The sequence below is a fragment of the Epinephelus fuscoguttatus genome, linkage group LG19 (assembly GCF_011397635.1).
Source record: "Epinephelus fuscoguttatus linkage group LG19, E.fuscoguttatus.final_Chr_v1".
NCBI classification, from domain to species: Eukaryota; Metazoa; Chordata; class Actinopteri; order Perciformes; family Serranidae; genus Epinephelus; species Epinephelus fuscoguttatus.
Window position 1 is genome coordinate 746,115 of NC_064770.1, and position 20,496 is coordinate 766,610.

Sequence of the window (20,496 nt, forward strand, 5' to 3'; positions counted from 1 at the left end):
GCTGGACATGAACCAGAGATGTTGCAATTCACAGTCGCCATGTGGGTGCCACAATTGCTTTGATTTTTTTTAAATGATATTTTTGGGGGCATTTTTAGCCTTTAATTGATAGAACAGTTCAGCGTGAAAGGGGGAGACATAGGAGTGACATGCAGCAAAGGGTCACAGGCTGGAGTCGAACCCGGGCCGCTGCGGCAACAGCCTTGTACATGGGGCGCCTGCTCTATCCACTAAGCCACCCACACCCCACAATTGCTTTGATTTAACTATACTGACTTAAACATTGGTGCTGTGGAGTTTTCTTGTAAACAAACAAAAGTTCTGTTTACATTTACTATTAGTCAGGGGTGTCCCGATCTGATCTCAAGCATCAGTACTGGGGCCAATTAAGGCATTTTTTTAACTGACCGGGATTGGCTTCATTGAGCTAGATAGAGCCTGATCCAATACTTTGTTTTACCTTAGCTGTCACACAGGTGTTTTTACTCACAGTGCTTTAATTTACAGCAACGCAGAATGCAGCCATCGTCAACCACCTCGGGCACCAAATGTGCTAGGAGTCACTGGGGACATCTTATTAGTCACCAAAACTCATTGTGTGTATTGTGTCTAACAAACATGAAAAATGCCCTTCCTTCTTCATTAAATGTATGCTGATCTGATTTTTCCTAAATTTGTTTAGCCTGTGTTGTTTGCAACCATGTTCAGTAGCAAGCAGTCTTCTTCTGTACTGCCTTAGCTGTTGCATTGCTCAATTTAAATCACTTTTTGCAGTTGCACATAAATTATAATGGAGATCACCAACAGACACAGACAGTGGTTCTTTATTATTGAGCTCTGTAGAGTAGGTAAAGCGACAGATTCTACTGGACCTTGGCATCTGCCAGTGCAGCTCTGCTTACTTTCTTATGAAATGCATGTCTTCAAATGAAACAGGTAAAGGCTAATCTTGAGTCACACATTGTTATTGTGTGTGTTAAACAACCCTGGGATCAAACGTTTAAGGATCTCTCATTGTCATCAGAATATTTAGTTTATGGTTGCGATCCCAAATCTCAATTACATATTAACTCCTATACAATGTGAATGTGTCCACATTCCAAGACACAGGCACTGAAAGAATTCATCTGAGTTCTGTTGTCTTTGGTGGTACAGCAGTCAACTATGCTAACAAGGATCTCAACTCGACATTATTCTGCTTACTTAGCATTTCCTGTTCCTGAAAAAAACGGTCCATCCCACAAAATCAGGGTTGAGTCACAGTGACTGTGGTATTTTGTTCTGCTTTCACATTTTGAGCATTTAACTATGTATACACATTTCAAATGGCATTCCAAGGAATTCATTTGGGTATCATATTAATCTCAAAAGTCAATCCAATTAAGGCACTGTAAGTCAAACAAGTGTTTTTCTGCTGAGGAGAAATGTAAATTATCTGTACATTCTTCGTATGTGAAGTGTGGCCCACAAGAAAAATCAGTTAAAAAATTAGAGAAAATGCTATTTAAGAGAAAACTGGTGAATGTTACAAAACTCTCTTAAATCACTTGTATATACCACTTAGGAGCAAATATGTTTGTATGCAAGAGGCCCACTGTCCTGCTGAATCCATACATCCAAAACGGTATAGATAAAAATCCCCTGCGGCATACTTAAAGCTCATTGTTTTATTTCAAATCTTTCAAACGTGTTGCAGTCAAAACTCATGTCACTGTCCACATTTTTGTGGACTATATCTTCAATTCTCAGTCATTTACTTATTGCATTTAACAGCTTACGGGTCTCAAGCCAAGAATCTATTGTTGCATTGAGTACCTCAGCACAGTTGGTCGTTGTGTAAACCAGAGACTCAATCAATCAATTTTATTTATAAAGCCCAATATCGCAAATCACAGTTTGCCTCAAAGGGCTTTACAGCATACGACATCCCTTTGTCCTTAGGACCCTCGCTTGATTTATGGATACTGAAACTGGTGGACGAAGTGCTTGCACTTGCACAGACCCAAAACTCATGGCCAGTAAGTCGGATCTGACCAAGAGCCAATGGTTTGGACCTGAAAGTAAGTCTAGGTTAGGTAGGGCTCTGAAGTATTGTAGGTATTAAAATAACACTTGTCTACTAGCTGATAATACTTTGAGGGCGACTCAGGCCAGTATGTAGGTGATGACACACAGGTCATTGATCTCTATTCTGTCAAAACTGATGTGTGCAGTGTGTTCCAACAGAGCAGGAGTAAAGCGTTTGATATGTTGTTCTACAATGGATTTCAATATGATCACATAAATTAACTCTCCATAAGCTTTAGGGCCTCATAAGGTCAATACCTTGAGTACCAGCTGAACCAAAATCTTTCAAGTACCAACATTTCACAATGAATACATGGTTAGATTTTTAGTATAATATATCTGCAGAAATTAAATATACACCGATCAGCCAAAACATTAAAACCACTGACAGGTGAAGTGAATAACTTTGATTATTTTGTTTCAATGCATTGTTCTCCTGGGAAACCTTTGGTTCTGGCATTCATGTGGATACCACCTGACACGTTCCACCCACTCAAACACTGTTGCAGACCAAGTACCCCCCCTCAAGATGGCGCGGTGCTAGGTGGCAGCCTGTTGCAGCAGCTCCTGCCATATGATTTAACTTTTGTCTTTTTTTGTCAACTTTTTGTCTTGTTCGTGTGTTTCCTGTCATATACAAGGAGCAGTAACTAAGGGCCAATGGCTTTGCATAGTTTTGTAACTTTTCTCTCAGCTCTTCTGTTACTTTTGCTACTCTTTGTAATAGAGAGCCATGCTGAGAGAAGTGAAAGCATTGTTTACACGCGAGAACAGCTGATCACGCTGTGTAAACCTGTGCTGTTGCCGGGGGCGAGGCCTGATATCCTGGGGGAGTTGCTGCCACTGGGTTTGCAGAGCTTGAGCCAAACTAAGAGAGAAAAGGAGGAAATATAGACCTGCCGTCCCAGCGATCATCTTGGGGAATGTGAGGTCTTTGGGAGATAAGATGGATGAACTTGCCACACTGATTAAGACCCAAAGGACATATCGTAAGTGCAGCATTTTGTGTTTTACGGAGACGTGGCTGCACTCGCATATCCCGGACCACAGCGTGGCGGTACCTGGCTTCAGGACTGTACAGGCGGACAGAGATGTTTCACGGAGCGGTAAGAAGAAGGGAGGGGGGACTGCACTATATGTGAGTGGGAGGTGGTATAACCCAGGACATTTTCACATGAAAGAATGTTTCTGTAGCATTGAACTGCTAGCTATGGGAATGTGTCCATACTATCTGCCGAGGGAGTTCATGTCCACCATTGTTACTGCCGTTCACATTCCTCCTTCAACTGATACAGCAGCAGCGAGTGATGTCATTCACTCAACAGTCTCAAGGCTCCAAACTCAGCACCCAAATGCTTTTGTGGTTATTACTGGGGATTTCAATCATGCCACCCTGGACAAAACCCTTCCAACATTTTATCAGTATGCTGACTGCCCCACTAGAGACAATAGCACACTGGACCTCCTGTATCCTGTATGCAAATGCTAAGGACACATACAGTGCCACAGCCCTCTCTGTGAGCCACATGGGGAGGACATCAACAACATGACTGACTGCACAGAGTACATCAAATTCTGTGAAAACACCACCCTGCCCTGCCAACCCAGACTGTGCGCTGCTTTCCCAACAACAAGCCATGGATCACCAGCCACCTGAACAATAAGAACAAAGTCTTCAGGTCCTGGGATAGGGAAGAACTGAGGAGGGCACAGCGTGATCTGAGAGGGAAGCTGAGAGAGAGAGAGCAAGGACTCCTACAGGAGGAAGCTGGAGGCCAAGCTCCAACAGAACAACGTGAGGGATTTATCAACCCCCCCGGTGAGCTCTCTGGACACAGACACACCACCTCTGCAGCACCCTTCCCCCTCCCACACAACGGAGGAAACATCATGCACCCTCCTCCACATGACTGTGACTACAGGCCAGGTTAGGAGACAGCTGGAAAGACTTTAGTAAGGCTGCAGGCCCTGATGGCATCAGCCCAAGGGTTCTGAGGACCTGTGCAAGCCAGCTGTCTCCTGTTCTGCAACAGCTCCTCAACCTGAGCCTGAGCTTCCAGCCACTGCTACTGATTGAGAAACTGCATGCAATGATGGTCGACAGATCCACAATTTCCTGGATTACCGACTACCTAACACACAGACCACAGTTTGTCTGACTGGGCAGTGTCCTGTCTGACATGGTGGTAAGTAGCACAGGAGCTCCACAGGGGACTGTTCTGTCTCCTTTTCTTTTCACTTTGTACACCACATACTTTCAGTGGGGTCATGCCACCTGCAGAAGCTCTCTGATGAAATTGCAGTGGTTGGGTGTACAAGTGATGGGTGAGAGGAGGAGTACAGAGCACTGGTGGATGATTTTGTGGAGTGGGCTGGAAGAAATCACCTGTTGCTGAACGTGGCCAAGACCAGGGAGATGGTGACTGACTTCAGGAGGAAGAGGACGGCTTATCAACCCGTGCATAAGGGGAGAGGACATCATCAGAGTCGAGGACTACAAGTACCTCGACATCCACTGAGACAACAGACTGAACTGAAAGGCCAACACCGATGCTGTGTACAAGAAGGGGATGAGCAGACTATTTCCTGAGGAAGCTGAGATCTTTCAATGTGTGCAGCAAGATGTTGGAGATCTTCTACCAGTCTGCTGTAGCCAGTGCACTTTACTTTTCTGTAGTCTGCTGGGGGAGCAGTATCAGAGCCGGTGAGACCAACAGACATGAGAAACTCATTAAGAAGGCTGGCTCTGTGATTAGCCACAAACTGGATTCATTTGAAGCAGTGGTGGAAAGGAGGACATTGAACAAACTGTTATCCATCATGGATAATCCTGACCACCCTCTTCACCACATACTGGACAGACAGCGGAGCTCTTTCTCCAACAGACTGTAACAGCTTCGCTGTCGCAAGGACGGATACAGGAAATCATTCCTCCCCCAAGCCATAGCACTATTTAACACCTTACCTCTGTCTGACAGAGAGCACTCACAGCTCTCTGCAGCCTCTCCTCTATAGCTTCATAGTTACATTACAACCATTTGTTTGAACTGCTGGTCATAACCAATTGCACACTTAGCTATCCTTAGCTACTCCTGCAATTTGATATTTATTCATTTTATCTTATTCCTGTATATTTCTTGTATATTTCAATTTTAGTAATACTCATTTTTGTATATATTCTATATTTCTATATTCTAATGTCCACATACTGTTTGATTACACTGCCATTGGGGGGAACGAGGGGGGGTACTTGGCCTGCAACAGTGTTTGAGTGGGTGGAACGTGTCAGGTGGTATCCACATGAATGCCAGAGCCAAAGGTTTGCCAGCAGAACAATACATTGGAACAAAAAAAAAAAAAATCAAAGTTATTCAATTCACCTGTCAGTGGTTTTAATGTTTTCACTGATTGGTGTAAATTACTAATAAGGATTTTTTTTTTTAAGTGTCTAGCCTACTGAAAAGAAGAATTATTTTTTTGTTACCTTAGGATGAGCCATTTACAGTGCTGTGGAAAAGTATTTGCCCCCTTCGTGATTTCTTATATTTTTGCATATTTGTCACACTTAAATGTTTCAGATCATCAAACAAATTTTAATGTTAGACAAAGATAACCTGAGTAAATACAAAATGCAGTTTTTAAATGATGATTGCATTCATTAAGGGAAAAAAGCTATCCAAACCTACCTGGCCCTATGTGAAAAAGTAATTGCCCCCAAAACCTAATAACTGGTTGTGCCACCCTTGGCAGTAACAACTACAATCAAGCGTTGGCGATAACTGGCAATGAGTCTTTTACATCGCTGTGGAGGAATTTTGGCCCACTCCTCTTTACAGAATTATTTTAATTCAGCAACATTGGAGGGCCTGTTTAAGGTCATGCAACAGCATCCCATTCAGGGTTGAGTCCAGACTTTGACTAGGCCACTCCAAAACCTTCATTTGGTTTTTTTTAAGCCATTCAGAGGTGGACTTACGGGTGTGTTTCGGATCATTGTTCTGCTGCATAACCCGAGTGCACTTGAGCTTGAGGTTACAAACTGAAGGCCGGACATTCTCCTTCAGCATGAATTCAGAGCAGAATTCATGGTACCATCAATCAGGGCAAGTCGTCCAGGTCCTGAAGCAGCAAAGCAGCCCCAGACCAATTACTTTATCACACAGGGGCAGGTAGGTTTGGATAGCTTTTTTTCCCTTAATAAATGAAATCGACATTTAAAAACTGCATTCTGTATTTACTCCGGTTATCTTTGTCTAATATTATAATCGGTTTGATGAACTGAAACATTTAAGTGTGACAAATATGCAAAAATATAAGAAAAATCAGGAGTTCTACATCAACTCCACTGGCTTCCCATCAAACACCTTATTAACTATAAAATCCTCCTCCGTACATATAAGGCCATCCATAACCTCGCTCATACCTCTCTGCCCTCCTACACATCAATATCCCCACCCGGTCTCTCAGGTCTGCCTCCTCCATCAGCCTGACTGTCCCCCCAGCCCGTCTGTCCACCATGGGGTCCAGAGCCTTCAGCCGCTCTGCCCCTCGTCTCTGGAACTCCCTCCCCCCCTGACATCAGGAACATTGACTCCATTTTAGTTTTCAAGTCCTACCTCAAAACCTATCTGTTTAGGCAGGCGTATGAGTGTTAATGTTTCCTCTGTCTTTTAATGTTCTGCTGCAAACTCTGCACTGTTTTTCTGTTGTATTTTAGATGTGTTTTAATTGTATTACCTGTATTTTTTGATTGTTGTACAGCGACCTTGAGTGCCACGAAAGGCGCCTTATAAATAAAATGTATTATTATTATAAATTAGGTTTTAAGAGAAACATGATGTGTGTTGTTTTTGGAAATATGTTCTTTGATAAACACTCTCTAGAAGTGCACATTTTAACTTTTTTCCCATAGTCTAGTTTTAAACAAGTGTTATCGCCTGGCGAACCACTGAAGTTTCTCTTACAGTTTACATCCATGTCTGTGAATACATGGATGCTTCACACGAACAAAAGATCTATACAAACGGCAGTTTCAAGGTGGATACCCAAGATGAGTGTCACCAATTAAGTATCTGACCAAATGTCTCCCCTTCTGTTCCTGAGATACGATGTTCAGTAATGACTACAGAAGTGTTTTTGCATAACATTATGATGTCACAGTGAAGCTGACCTTTTGGATATATAATGTCATCACATCATAATTTTGATGTCTTGACACTTTTGTGAAATTCTGTCATACTTAAAATATGGATTCCTGAATTATGGTCAAACACATGTTTTGTGAGGTCACAGTGACGTTAACCTTTTACCACCAAATTCTAATCAGTCCAAGTGGACATTTGTGTCAAATTTAAGGGAATTCCCTCCAGGTGATCTTAAGATATCACATTCACAAGAATGTAACAAACGATGTCACAGTGACCTGACCGTTGACCACCAAATTAAAATCAGTTCATCCTTGAGCCTGGGGGAACGTTTGTGCCCGTTTGTCCCCCTCCCCTCCAAAGGCATTCTTGAGATAATGTATTCATGAGAATTAGATGGACTTATGCCCATACCTCCAGAAAACCTGAAAACATAATGCGGCCACGGCAATTGCCGGCGTGGAAGCATAAAAAGCAAATGAAAATCGGAATAAATTGTAATATCAAATTGCAATACATACAGAATCTCAACACTTAAGAATCACAATATAGAACTGGCACCCTAAGTATGGTGATAGTATCGAATCAGGAGATAAGCATATTGTCCCAGCCCTAATTATTCATCAGGGCCAAGATTTAGTTCAGAATAGATATAATACAAATACTTTTTGAAGGCAACTGACTCCTGTCATTTTTTTTCTATTTTAGTTAGTTTTGCTTAAATACAATATTGATTTAGTTAGCTTTAAGTTTATTTTCAAAAGTTTTTATTCTTTTCATTTCAGTTAACTAATTTTTTTCATACCTAGTTTTAGTTTTCAGTTCAGTTTTAGTTGACTATAATAACCTTTGAGTTAACATGGAAAATTCTTTTCTTGGTAAAGCCCGTACAAAACTCCACCAATCAGCGCTAAACACACAAATCACAACCAGTAGCAGACTTACAATCTGTTTCTCTGTGTACTTATTGGAGCTCAGCAGGTTGACTGCCTCCATGTGTCCAAAGTCAATGTCATGGCCGAGCAGGAAGATGAAGAGCAGCTTACAGACGTATTTCTTCTTGCTGTAGCCATCAAGAGCCTTGTCCCCTTTAAACTTGGAGCGAATGTTGGCCAGCTCTTTATTAATCCGCTTGATCTCAGCTTCCTTGCTCTTACCTGACAGGGGCAGAGGTAGAACAATGTCAACATTTGAATCATGACCATGATCAACCAGGCTATAAAAAGACTGTTTTATTCATTTTTAAAAAAAATATTATTATTGTAGTACACTTTGAGTTCAAGAATCAACACAGAATCTATCTGGAAAACAAGTGTTCAGGGTAGGGCTCCGCGGTATAACGGTTCGTACCGAAAACCGGTCTTTATTTTTGATATGCTATGAATTTTTCATATACTGCAATACCAGTGAATAGCCCAAACAACGTCCAGAATGTGCACAGCAATAAAGTGTTTCAGCTGGGACCTATTTCCACGCTGCAAACCACAGGTGTGCTAGAGCCATAGAGAAAAGTTTAGAGGCTAGAATGCCTGCCGGAGAGAGTTCTGAAAGCAAATGCCCCCAGCTGCTGGATTTAAAAAGAAAAAAAAAAAAAAAAGTTTCCGTCTTAGCTGTTTAGAAACTACCGTTAAATATATTTGACACTACAGACGCTTCATATCCAGGCCTATAGAACAGGTCTATACCTTGTCCTTTTATTAAACAAACTAAACAGCCTTATGTTATTTATGTTATTTACATGACAGCATGTCACTTGTGTCTCTACATGGTCGCGCCTTTACAATTCTGCTCTGCTCTCTGTATCGCACATGGCAGAGTTCTGCCTCGATGCGCACACAGACACGTGAGCCTGTGTTGCGTTCAGGCGTTGTCACGTAAATAACAACCTCCATATTATATAGCCTACCCCCTGCATTATATATGTTATGTGATTTTACTGTCCATGGATTGGTTGTTAATATATTCGGAAAATTAAACGGTCCTGAAACTGCGGTCCTGCAACTGCAGCCTCCGGTAGTGCAGCTTCACCTTACTCTCACATGCGCCGACCAGGTACCTTTAATGACATTATATAACACCCCTCGTAGGGAGGCACTCATGTGATTGGCTGTAAAGGAGTGAGACATCTGATTGGCTCTTAGAAAAAATGCATTTGTAAATCCGAATCACGTCAGGGGAGTCTCAAAACTCGCACACACAAATGTAAGGAAGTTTACAAATTAAAAGCACTTTGTAAATGCAGGTTCGACAGTTCATCTATCAATGTCAACAACCAAAACCAACCAAATCAACAACCTCCAAATATGTATTTGATGAAAACTGCAAATACCTTTACATGCATACATTTGTGAATTTCAATTGTGCATATTTAAAACAAGAAATATTTGTGTGTGCATCACAAATATGTTTATAATTTTTATTTTTATATGTGGATTCTTTTTTTCTTTTTACTTATGGAATGAAACATATTTTTGTGTGTTTGTGTTTTGAGTCATATATATAAATCCCCAAATACATTTGTGAATCCCTTTTTGTGCATTTAGTGTGCATTTATTCATTTTGAGACTGTTCTAGCTCCATAACAACCTCTTTGATCATCTTCAGTGGGACAACATCTAGTGTCCAACTGATTTCATTACATCTTCACAGTGCCACCAGAATGTAGTGCCTCTTCACAGCTTTAATTTCATTTAAAGCTGCAAGCAGCCATGAACAGACCCTTACACCTTCCCACACATCAGGGGTACCAGTGGGACAGCAGTTCAAGTGGCCATGCATTTACAGGACTGTTGGACACAGTGCGCAAGAGTAAAAATTTACTGCCTGTATGGAATGCGTGGTGTTGGAAGTGACGTTATGCAAACTTTGCACCACCTCCTCATCCACCATGTTGCGTTAGAGAGTACACACTAAACATGTATTACGTTGCTGTATGCCAAGTATGGGCCACACAACATCAAGTTTGCGTAGACTAAATGGTGTTTGTCACACAACGCCTAGGCTACTTCCTGTTGCCAGTAGGTGGCACAGTTACTTTGACTCAATACTGACATGTAGATGTCCTCAAGCCAGGACTCTTATCAAGCATGAGAAATTTGGGACAGATTGAACGATGTACACTCAAGTCACAACTTACTGTCCTAGGATTGTATCAGGGCAGGAATTTCACGAGGGCCACGCAGGCCATAGCTCTCGTGCCCTCCTCATTTGGCCCTGTGCCCTTGAAAAAAATATCTGCCCTAAGGCCACAGTGGCCTTGATGCCCCGCTCGCACTGCCCCAAGTGATTTTGCAGTTTTCTTGTCTGCCTCTTTCCTGTCAACACCGCTTTGACACCTACGTCTATTGAGAGAAAAAAATGCGATGACATTCTGGACTCTGAGAAACATCAAATGAGACGATGCGTGTATCACCAGTGGTGGGTTTGATTCGAGCCTGGCACGAAGCGCTCGGACGGGCTGTGACGACACCAATCTATCACCGGCCAACCAGGAGACTTCATCAAACGCCCGTGCAGGAATCAGTACCAAGACTAGGGTTGTCACGATACTAAAATTTCAAACTCGATATTGATACCCAGGAAAATATTCAATACTCGATACCATTTTCAATACAGCAACAAAAAATTAAGAGGCATGTCATTTTTTAAATAAAGATCAGAACAGTAACATCAATGATAACAACAAAAAATCTCCCCAAAATAAATAACAACCAGAAACAAGATCTGTCCATACAAATGTATTTATCTACAGCCCTGTTTATTTTCTGTGCTTCTGGTGAATTGGCACCATATTTCCGTTGTTGATCAAATAGAGTTGGTAGTTTAGGAAACCAAACGTTTTTTCAGCTTCAATCTGTGACTTTATGGTTAACATAACTTTTCAGACACACATAATTGCGTTGTCCTGTTAAACTAACATTGTCTATTAATGTTACAGACGGGCATGACTGATAAAGTTTTCTGCTTAGCTCCCACATAAACGTTAGAAGTTATATTTTAGTTGGATGCTGGCAACACCAGCTGCTCAGCTGCTAGTGAGGGGAGGGACTGTACCTGCCGTCTGCAGCGTGCTGTGTTCACTTCACTAATTATTTCCAAAGAGCGCTTTTTCCTTTATCATTTTTGACCAAAACTGGCTGCTCTGATGCTCCTGCAGCCGCGCTGGCCATATTACAGCAATAGAAATGTGTGCATGCATGCACAGCGACGACAACAAGCCGGGTTGCTGCGAGGGCTCTGTGCCTGCCAGAAGCTGCCTGCACAGCGCATGTCCGTCGGACCCGTCGCGCTCATCTGACAGGCGCTGAGGTGGTGTGCACTGTTAGTATCGATACTTTTGTAAATTAGTATTGTATCCGGATACAGCCTTTGAGTATCGATACTTTTCAGAGTATTGATACTTTTGACAACCCTAACCAAGACTAGAGATGGGCAGCGCAAGAAAAACACTATTCGAAAATCATGGCAACTATTCGACATTTTTTCTAATAATCAACCAATATCAATCAATAATCCATTCATCATTAAATGCCCGAACATACTCGGGCGGAACATACGCAGAACGGACTCAAAGTCTAGTGCAACGTCTGCCTCCAAGAGGCTTTTTTGATACATAAACCTACCAAGTTTCATAAATCTGTGTTAAACTAGTCCATGCCCATTGGTAGCTTTGTCACCTTCTACCTATGCCAATCCTCAATGCCTATGTGCAGTTTCACATAGATTGACTACGTCAGTGAGTAGAAAAACGTGGGACAGACAGAATGACTGACTGACAGAATAACACACTGACAGCAGTGTTCAACATAACATTTTTTCCCCAGTGGCCCCCTGGGCCAGTAGTTCATTGTTTTACTGGCCCCTTGTATTTTCTTACTGGCCCAAGTAAAAAAGAGAGGGAGGGAGGGGGAGAGAGAGAGAGAGAGAGAGAGAGAGAGAGAGAGAGAGAGAGAGAGAGAGAGAATGTCTAAAACTTCATTTAATTTAACTTCATTTCATTTAACTCCATTATACCTCATCGTAGTGTGTGATGGTATATACAGCAGTCCTCGCAGAAACTGATGTATGATGTCACAGCCACTGTGTACTCATCACAGGTTTACAGAGCTTTAACTTCTCCCTGTATGAGGGAATCAGGTGGACGGTGTTGTGGTCAGAGTGGCCCAGTGCAGCGCGGGGGATGGCGTGATAGGCGTTGTTAACAGTTGTGTAACAGTGATCCAGGATATTCTTCTCTCTGGTCGGACATTTTATAAACTGTTTGTATTTGGGGAGTTCATGGGTGAGGTTACCTTTGTTAAAGTCGCCAAGGACAATAACTAAGGGGTCTGCATAAGTCTGCTCCACACACAGTAGCTATCTGGTTAGCGAGCATGCGCTGTAGCCTACCTCCTGCACGCTGGCCTGCGGTGGGATGTAAACACCGACCAGAATGAATGAAGCAAACTCACGGGGGGGAGTAAAAAGGTTTGAAGTTGATGAAAAAAAGATTCCAGATCAGGAGAGCAGTGCTGCTGGATCACTGTCACGTCATTACACCAGCCACTGTTAGTGTAAAAACAGATACCTCCACCTTTAGTTTTGCCGGAGAGTTCCGTGTTACAATCCGCTTAAGAGTTGGAAGCCTGCCAGCTGCAGCGCAGAGTCCGGTATCGATCCACACAGCCACGTCTCCGTGAAGCACAAAACTGCAGATGTAGAAAAGTATCCGTTTTTCACCATCAGTAGCTGAAGTTCATCCAGTTTACTGGCCAGCGAACGCATGTTGGAGAGAAATATACCTGCATGGCAGTGGTGTGCGGTGTCCGCGTTGGCAGAGACGCACAAGCGCGCCGGCATCTTTCCCCCTCCTCCGGTGTTTCACTGCACGAGCAAAGGTGGCCAAAAAGCCCAATAAATCCACTGAAGGCTCGAGAAAAGTGGGATAAAAATCTGCTGGAGTTGTTCCCCTGACAAAAAAAAGCCTTACAAAGTCACTGGCCCGAGCGGGCCTGTGACCTGTCAGTCAACTTGCCCAACGTATGTTTTGATTGGCTCCAGGCCACCGGGCCATTGCTTATGTTGAACCCTGGACAGTTTCCTTGATTATGTACAGCATACCATACCATGACTTAGTCATACCAAAAATCAGGAAAAAAAAAACGACATTCGGCCACAGGGGAGCCACAGCGATCGGTCGCATTTTAGCCATTTTTAAGCATTTTTCTGTTGTTATAGCGCCACCCAGTTGCCAATTTGAGTTAAATTTCTCCAGTCACCTTGAGGCGACCTGTTCTACATACCAAGTTTAGTAAAAATCAATATGGCGGTTAAACCTAGATAAGAAATTAGCTCTCTAGCACCCCCATTTTGTTTGATTGGGTCAATAATGGAGGGGTCCCCTCAGATTACGTGTGGTCATATGCCTACAAAGTTGCGTGGTGATCGGTGAAACCCTTGAGATGTTATACACCTTTATGTGATGAGCCATGCCCTCCGCAATATTCATTGCCTTATAGAGTGCGCCAGGGCTGATGCCAAAACCCGGAAGTTTAGCATCATGCTGGTTCCCGGAAGAGAAAGTGAATGTGATTTTTGCATTGTGTTTTGGATTATGTCAGAAAATAAGCCCCGTGGCTAACACAGGTTTATGATACTTACAGGTTTTGTTCAGCGAGATAATCTTCACATATGAACACCTTTCATACCGCATTTGAAGCTTAAATGCAATCACCAGAAGTAAAAAGCTAACGTTAGGCTTTAACGGACTACATGACTACTCCACGGTCGCATGACTCTTGATGTAACCGCCACTAAGCGTTCAACTGATTTCGGCCGCTTTATTTTAAAAACATTGTATAATGGGCAAATCGGACTGTTTAAGCTAAATAAGAAGCTGTAATGGCGGAGTGCCAGCACTTTCGCCTGTTCGGGGGTGATGACGTTTAATGTCCCCGACGGTGTTTGTAGTCGTATTGAGCAACTTGTTAGCAACCGCCTTTTTTACGACACGTTAAAGCTTCAAAATTCACAAGTAGGGTATTTACTGACGTGTTTTATGTCATAGAACAAAACCTGAAACTCGCTTAAGCTTTTGTTAACCACAGACCTTATTTGAGGCATTTTACCAAAATCCCATTCAAAAAACGCATTGACTTTTAGAAGAGAGAACAGAAAGTGCTAAAAGCGCTAATGGAGTTCCGGGTTCACTGGCACACTCTGTAGAAGCTCAGTTTTAGTAAGTTTTCCAACTTTTGCCAAGAGGGAACTTTAGATATTGGTCCCTAGATTATGTTCACGTTTCAAGTTTCATGCAGATCGGTAAAACTTCCTAGGAAGAGATCGATTTTAAGTGTTTTTCAAAAAATTCAAAATGGTGGAAATTCTGTATCACCGAAAGTTATGGATTCTTGACACAAATTTGTTCCTCATGAGGAGAGGCATCTCTGTGCAAAGTTTCATGTCTCTACGACATACGTGGCATGAGAAATGCCTATCGAGCCAATTTGCAACACCCTAGCATGAGACCCATATCAGATGTCTATTTTCACCACTTCCAATGCGTGTTAAGTTTTGTGAGTTTTTGAGCATGTAAAGGCCTTCTGAAATGTGTTTGAGTGTGGAATATAAAAATGACAGATAATCTTAGCTATTTCAGTGGTGCCTTGCTGCCTTCCATGCACAGGCCCTGTGTACCAAAAAGAAAAATGAGTTTGCTGCCCCAGTGTGAGTGACTTAAGTCCCGTTTCCACCGAGCGGTACGGTACGGTACAGTTTAGTTCGGTGCGCTTTTTTTCCACTTCCACTGCGAAAAGTTGTGGATAGTACCAATGGAACCGTTCCTAACCGTTACCATTTTTGGTCCCCCCTTCTGTTGGGGTACCTAGCACACAGATCCAGTACTAAAAGGTGGAGCTGTGAACACTTCAGTCTGTTGATTGGTCAACGGCAGACTGTCACTCTGCTCAGGTCTAAGTTGTGGCTGGTTTTGAGGCAGAAGCCACTGTTCATGTCGTGGGGAGTTTAATTAGTAAACTGTAAATATGCAATTAAAGGATGTTTTGCTGCCTCTTGCAGCAGCTGACGTCGGAGAAAAAATAACTTCATTCACTGGGCCAACTGCCGGGATTTTTAAGGTGGAGCATTAACTCGTAATGTTACTCAAAGCACAAGCTGACGACGTGACTCAATCAACACACCTTAAATATTCCATATGATAACTTTAACCATTACTTTAGTTTTTAAATGACATACACTTTTAGTAATGAGTGGATCTTCAAGCATTAATATGTATTAATTTCTGCCAGGTTATGTGAACAGCATATATTCTAATCCTCACTCGGAGAAAAGAAATGGGTCGCATAGAGTCGAGCCAACGCAACACTAAACCCCTGAGCTTGACTGAGAAGGACTAAATGCACAAACCCGACATTTTTAAATATCCCACTGAGAGAGACTCTCACTGCAGCCTGTTTTGTTTTGAGCTATTTTGTTATGAAAATGTTGCTGTGCAGTCTTGTTCTGTGGACAATAAACAGGGTGCAGACTTTCCTCTGTGTCACCGATAATGAGGAAATACAGGAGTGCTGGACGGAGCAGTGAGTAACAACAACCCCACCCACATTTAAAGGTACGGTTTGAAGTGGAAACGCTAGGGTCTAGGTACCATGTCTGAAGGGTACTTTCGGTTCCAAAGGTACCATACCGAAAACATTTGGTGAAAACGGGGCTTCAGTCACGCCATCTTAAAGCTACTTGAAAGCAGCAGGGCTAAGGAGACAGGCGAAGGCTTGTTTTGTCCTCAACCCAGCAATGGGCAACGGCAACACACCATCCTTGTCTTCTATACATCTCTCTCTCTGCTGCTGTTGTAGCTGAGCCGGAACCCACAGGCAGGTCTTCCAGTGCCACCATTTCCTTTGCACCCACCATAGTGTCACTGACTCATACTCCAATCTACTTCTTGTGGTAACCTGAGCACCTGCTGCTAAAGGCATGTAGATGAAAGTTTGCGAGCAGAACTTGCGCCTGCTCCACAATACATGCATCAATCTATATACATCCCTTCCAGCTGTGGCACCAGGACAGCATCCAATCCATGTGGCCCGATTTCACGGAGGGGTCAGGAGAAGTAACATTGTCCGAATCTTATCTTCTTTTTCCTCCTTCTTTTTCTTTGGGGTTTTACAACAGTTGACATCTTTTATGTTGCATTACTGCCTCCTTCTGGCTCTACTCCTCCACTATTATTCTATTTTATTTCTGGTGTGTGTGTGTGTGTGTGTGTGTGTGTGTAGAAGAGATAACAAAAGTTAGCCAAAAGTTAGCCACACAAAAAGTGCAATTACAGAATGGTGGCTGGTAAAAAAAATATGTGTGGCAGAAAAAAAAGGTAGAATTTATAATCCACTTCGAAGCCACTTTGGCTGGTGGAAGAAAAAGATGATTTCTAACACTGCTTTAGATATGATAAAATGCTGTCAAACTCAGGGGTGGGCGATATAATGACTATGTATGATACATTTTCAAGCAAGATATCAATTAAGACAAAACCATTTTCATCAATATAAGGTCAAGTTGCGTTACATGACGCATACCTGTGCGAAACACCATACAGTCTCACTGAGGGATTCTTAATTTTTTTAAATTTAATTTTAATTTTATATACTTTATTAATCCCCGAGGGGAAATTCAATTTTTCACTCCGTTGTCATTAACACCCAGGTCCGAAATACACACACACGGACAAACAGGTCCTATACATGCAAAAAGTGGAGAGATGTCAGAGTGAGGGGGCTGCCTTGGTCAGGCGCCCCGAGCGGTTGGAGGTTTTTGGTGCCTTGCTCAAGGGCACCTCGGCAGTGCCCAGGAGGTGAACTGGCACCTCTCCAGCTACCAGTCCATACGGGGACTTGAACCGGCGACCCTCTGGTTCCCAACCCAGGTCCCTATGGACTGAGCTACAGCCGCCCTTTTTTTTTTTTTCTTTCAGTCTCTATATGTCAAGGGGAACCTAACTGTTATTAAATGAGGTGCTACAGGCAAGGAGAACTCTACAGCCACCAGATGAGTGAGCACTATATGCTAACAACAGTCCGTTCTGCTTCTAACCTGCTTCAACACAGTGAGGCAGTCTGTCAGACCAGGACAGATAGCTGATGACCTTCTGCTTCACAGCAGACAGCAAGAGCTACTTCCCATGTGAAGAGACCAGCTCACTGGTGCAACAGCATTTTGCTGAGGAAAATGCACAAATACCAGGCATTCAAGCTACACCTGTGCAGGTGTGTATTTTGCTTCATGGCCTGATGGATCTTTGATTCACTCCAGATGTTAAATCAGATCCTTCCTAACTTTGTTTGTCAAATATTTCTCTGTGAAGAGAGCAAATAGTTCCAGGTGATTCCTGCACAGATTTGGATTTCAAGACAGACAATGCCCCATACTGCTGAACACATGCACATCTGAAAAACCCTGACAGCAAGTATAAAGTCTATAGTTAAGTTCTTAGGGAATTCTGTATCTGATCTAACTAGCCTGCCAAAACCTGCAGGGACCAGATGCACAGAGTGCTGTGTGAAAAGCTGAAACTGGATGTAGAGGAATGCTTGGCCCTGTGGAACAACTGCAAATACATACAAGCCCCCTGAGATGTTGTATCCCACTGTGACATGCTTCACTTTTGAGTACTGATTCTACTATATTGACTAAGTTTTAAACTCTGGAAATGCAAATTTGCCAGCAAGTGCAGTGTTTCCCCTACCATTATATTAGGGGGGCGCTTAGCCCCCCCAACGCCATGATGTGGTTGAATATTATTTCTGGGCTGCACAATTCAAGTAACCTTTTAATAGGCCTAACTATCAATAACTATTTAGAACAGTTAATATCAGTTTACAGCTGCAGAGCAGACCTTTCACCTCGACTACTGCTAAATAAATTGTGTCTGACTAAGGTTAATATTTTCAGAGGAAAAAAAATACAAGACAACTGCTTTAATCAAAGATCAGTCAGATATAGCCAAGCCTTCACATCTGTACAGATTTTATTTTAAGACTCCTCACATCCAACTGACCACCAGTATCTGTGTTGTTAAATACTTCAATAATTAAAACAGTCCAATGTTAATATACAGGAGACTACGTATGGTTTATGATATAGTTACAATGGCCAAAAATGTAAGTAATTGCGTTGCAGGATGATTTAAGGTGTGCTCCTAAAATTTTCACTTAGGGCTACAGTGCTCCGACTAAAAAACGGTTCACCTGGAGCCCTGGAAGTCATTTAAGGTTACCTTTCCTATAGAACAGGTCTATACCTTGTCCTTTTATTAAACAAACTAAATAGCCTTATATTATTTATCTGATTTACACAACGGCATGTCATTTCTGTCTCTACACGGCCGCATATTTACAATTCTCCTCTGCTCTCTTTATTGCACACGGCGGAGTTCCCCCGATGCGCACGCACACACACAGGTGAGCATACTCCCACCGGTGGACAGAGTCCTCCCCCCCAAAGCAGCACTGTCAGGGCATTTTATAAGTCACTATTGGAGCAGGGCAGGAATTTCATGAGGGCCACGTGAAATTCCTGCCCTGTTCCAACAGTAGGCCTTGTGCCCTTGAAAAAAATATCTGCCCTAAGGCCAGTGGCCTTGATGCCCCGCCCTCACTGCCCCAGGTGATTTTGCGGTTTTCTCCTCTGCCTCTTTCCCGTCAACACGGCTTTGACACCTGCGTCTATTGAGAAAAAAAAAATGCAATGACATTCTGGATTCTTATTGGGCAACATCAAATGAGATGATGCGTACATCACCAGTGGTGGGTTTGATTCGAGCCTGGCATGAACTACTCAGACGGGCTATAACGACAGTTTGACACCAATCTATCACCGGCCAACCAGGAGACTTCATCAAACGCCCGGGCAGGGATCGGTACCGAGACCCAGTATTAAACAACCCAAGGCAAATTTAATCAAGACCATAATAATAGTAAGCTCCGCCATTATCTGCGTTACTTTTTAAAGTTTCGGTTTCATGTATCATCATTCTGCAGCCTTTCTCCTGCTCTCTGCATGTCAGGGCTGACCTCCTCCTCACAGCAAGCGCACACACACACAGCCACACAAACACAACAAAGTGAAGTCAGACATCAGTAGAGAGGCTGTGGTGCAGATGAAGGGAATATAACTTCAAGATCACTGTTAACGACAACTACGCGTGTTACTGTAAGTAAGTGCAATAAAACCTCTGCCAGCCAAGCCAACACTTTATCAATACATGTGATCATTTTGTAGAAAGCCATATTTCAACCCGCTCTGTCGTTGAAATATGATTCTCTCATTCACCGCTATTATGATTTATGATCGCGGTCGACACAAGCACATCTCGCTCACGAGGCTACCAGCAAAGTGTTAAAGACAAACTAAAATGAAAGCTGTCTGTATGTAGGCTAATACTTTATCTGAAGATGTACCTGAGGCAGCTGACCGGCAGACAGTGAGTGTCCTCAGTAGAGGAGGGACAGAGAGCAGGATGAATGACTGATACTGATGTTTGTCTTCATGCTGAAATAACGTGACTTTCTTCACTCAGTATTGTGATGTCAGGAGGAATATGTATATTCCAGTGAGATATTATTGGGTTTTAAATAGTGGCTTTGTTGTTGTAAACATGACTGTGGCTGCCATGGACTGTATGAATCTACATCCTGTGTCACTGACCTATAAGGAAACCATCAGGAGGTGAGGCTTGTGCGTGTGTGTGTGTGTGTGTGTGTTGAGGAGAGGGGAGAGGGAGATGCTGGTAGAGAGATAGTGTCTTATTAGATACTGTCATTTATTATGCTTCTGTGCACTGATAGCTCTTTGTTAGTCTGTTTCTGCATTATGTTGAGGAGGGCCCAGTTGAAATAGTAATTGAATAGCCCTGCTGTAGTTTGTTTGTTTATTAACTATCTAAAATAATTGTAAGCCAGTCTTGTTCAGTGAATCAGTTTTTCATGTACACTCAAAAACATTTAGGCTTAATATTTAAGATTGTTTGCTTATAAATACAGGACAGGCCAAAAGTTTGGACACACCTTCTCATTCAATGCGTTTTCTTTATTTTCATGACTATTTACATTGTAGATTCTCACTGAAGGCATCAAAACTATGAATGAACACATGTGGAGTTATGTACTTAACAAAAAAAGGTGAAATAACTGAAAACATGTTTTATATTCTAGTTTCTTCAAAATAGCCACCCTTTGCTCTGATTACTGCTTTGCACACTCTTGGCATTCTCTCCATGAGCTTCAAGAGG

At 42.6% G+C, this 20,496-nt stretch overlaps 1 protein-coding gene across 4 annotated transcripts in view; it reads right to left on the reverse strand.

Annotated features, from left to right (window-relative positions):
• ap2a1 (adaptor related protein complex 2 subunit alpha 1) overlaps nucleotides 1–20,496 on the reverse strand; it is a 91,433-nt gene that overhangs the window by 66,182 nt on the left and 4,755 nt on the right. For all 4 annotated transcript variants that reach the window (XM_049560193.1, XM_049560194.1, XM_049560191.1 and 1 more), the window contains exon 2: nucleotides 8,157–8,368. In XM_049560193.1, the coding sequence (XP_049416150.1) occupies nucleotides 8,157–8,368 (212 nt within the window). The remainder of the gene's footprint in view (nucleotides 1–8,156; nucleotides 8,369–20,496) is intronic.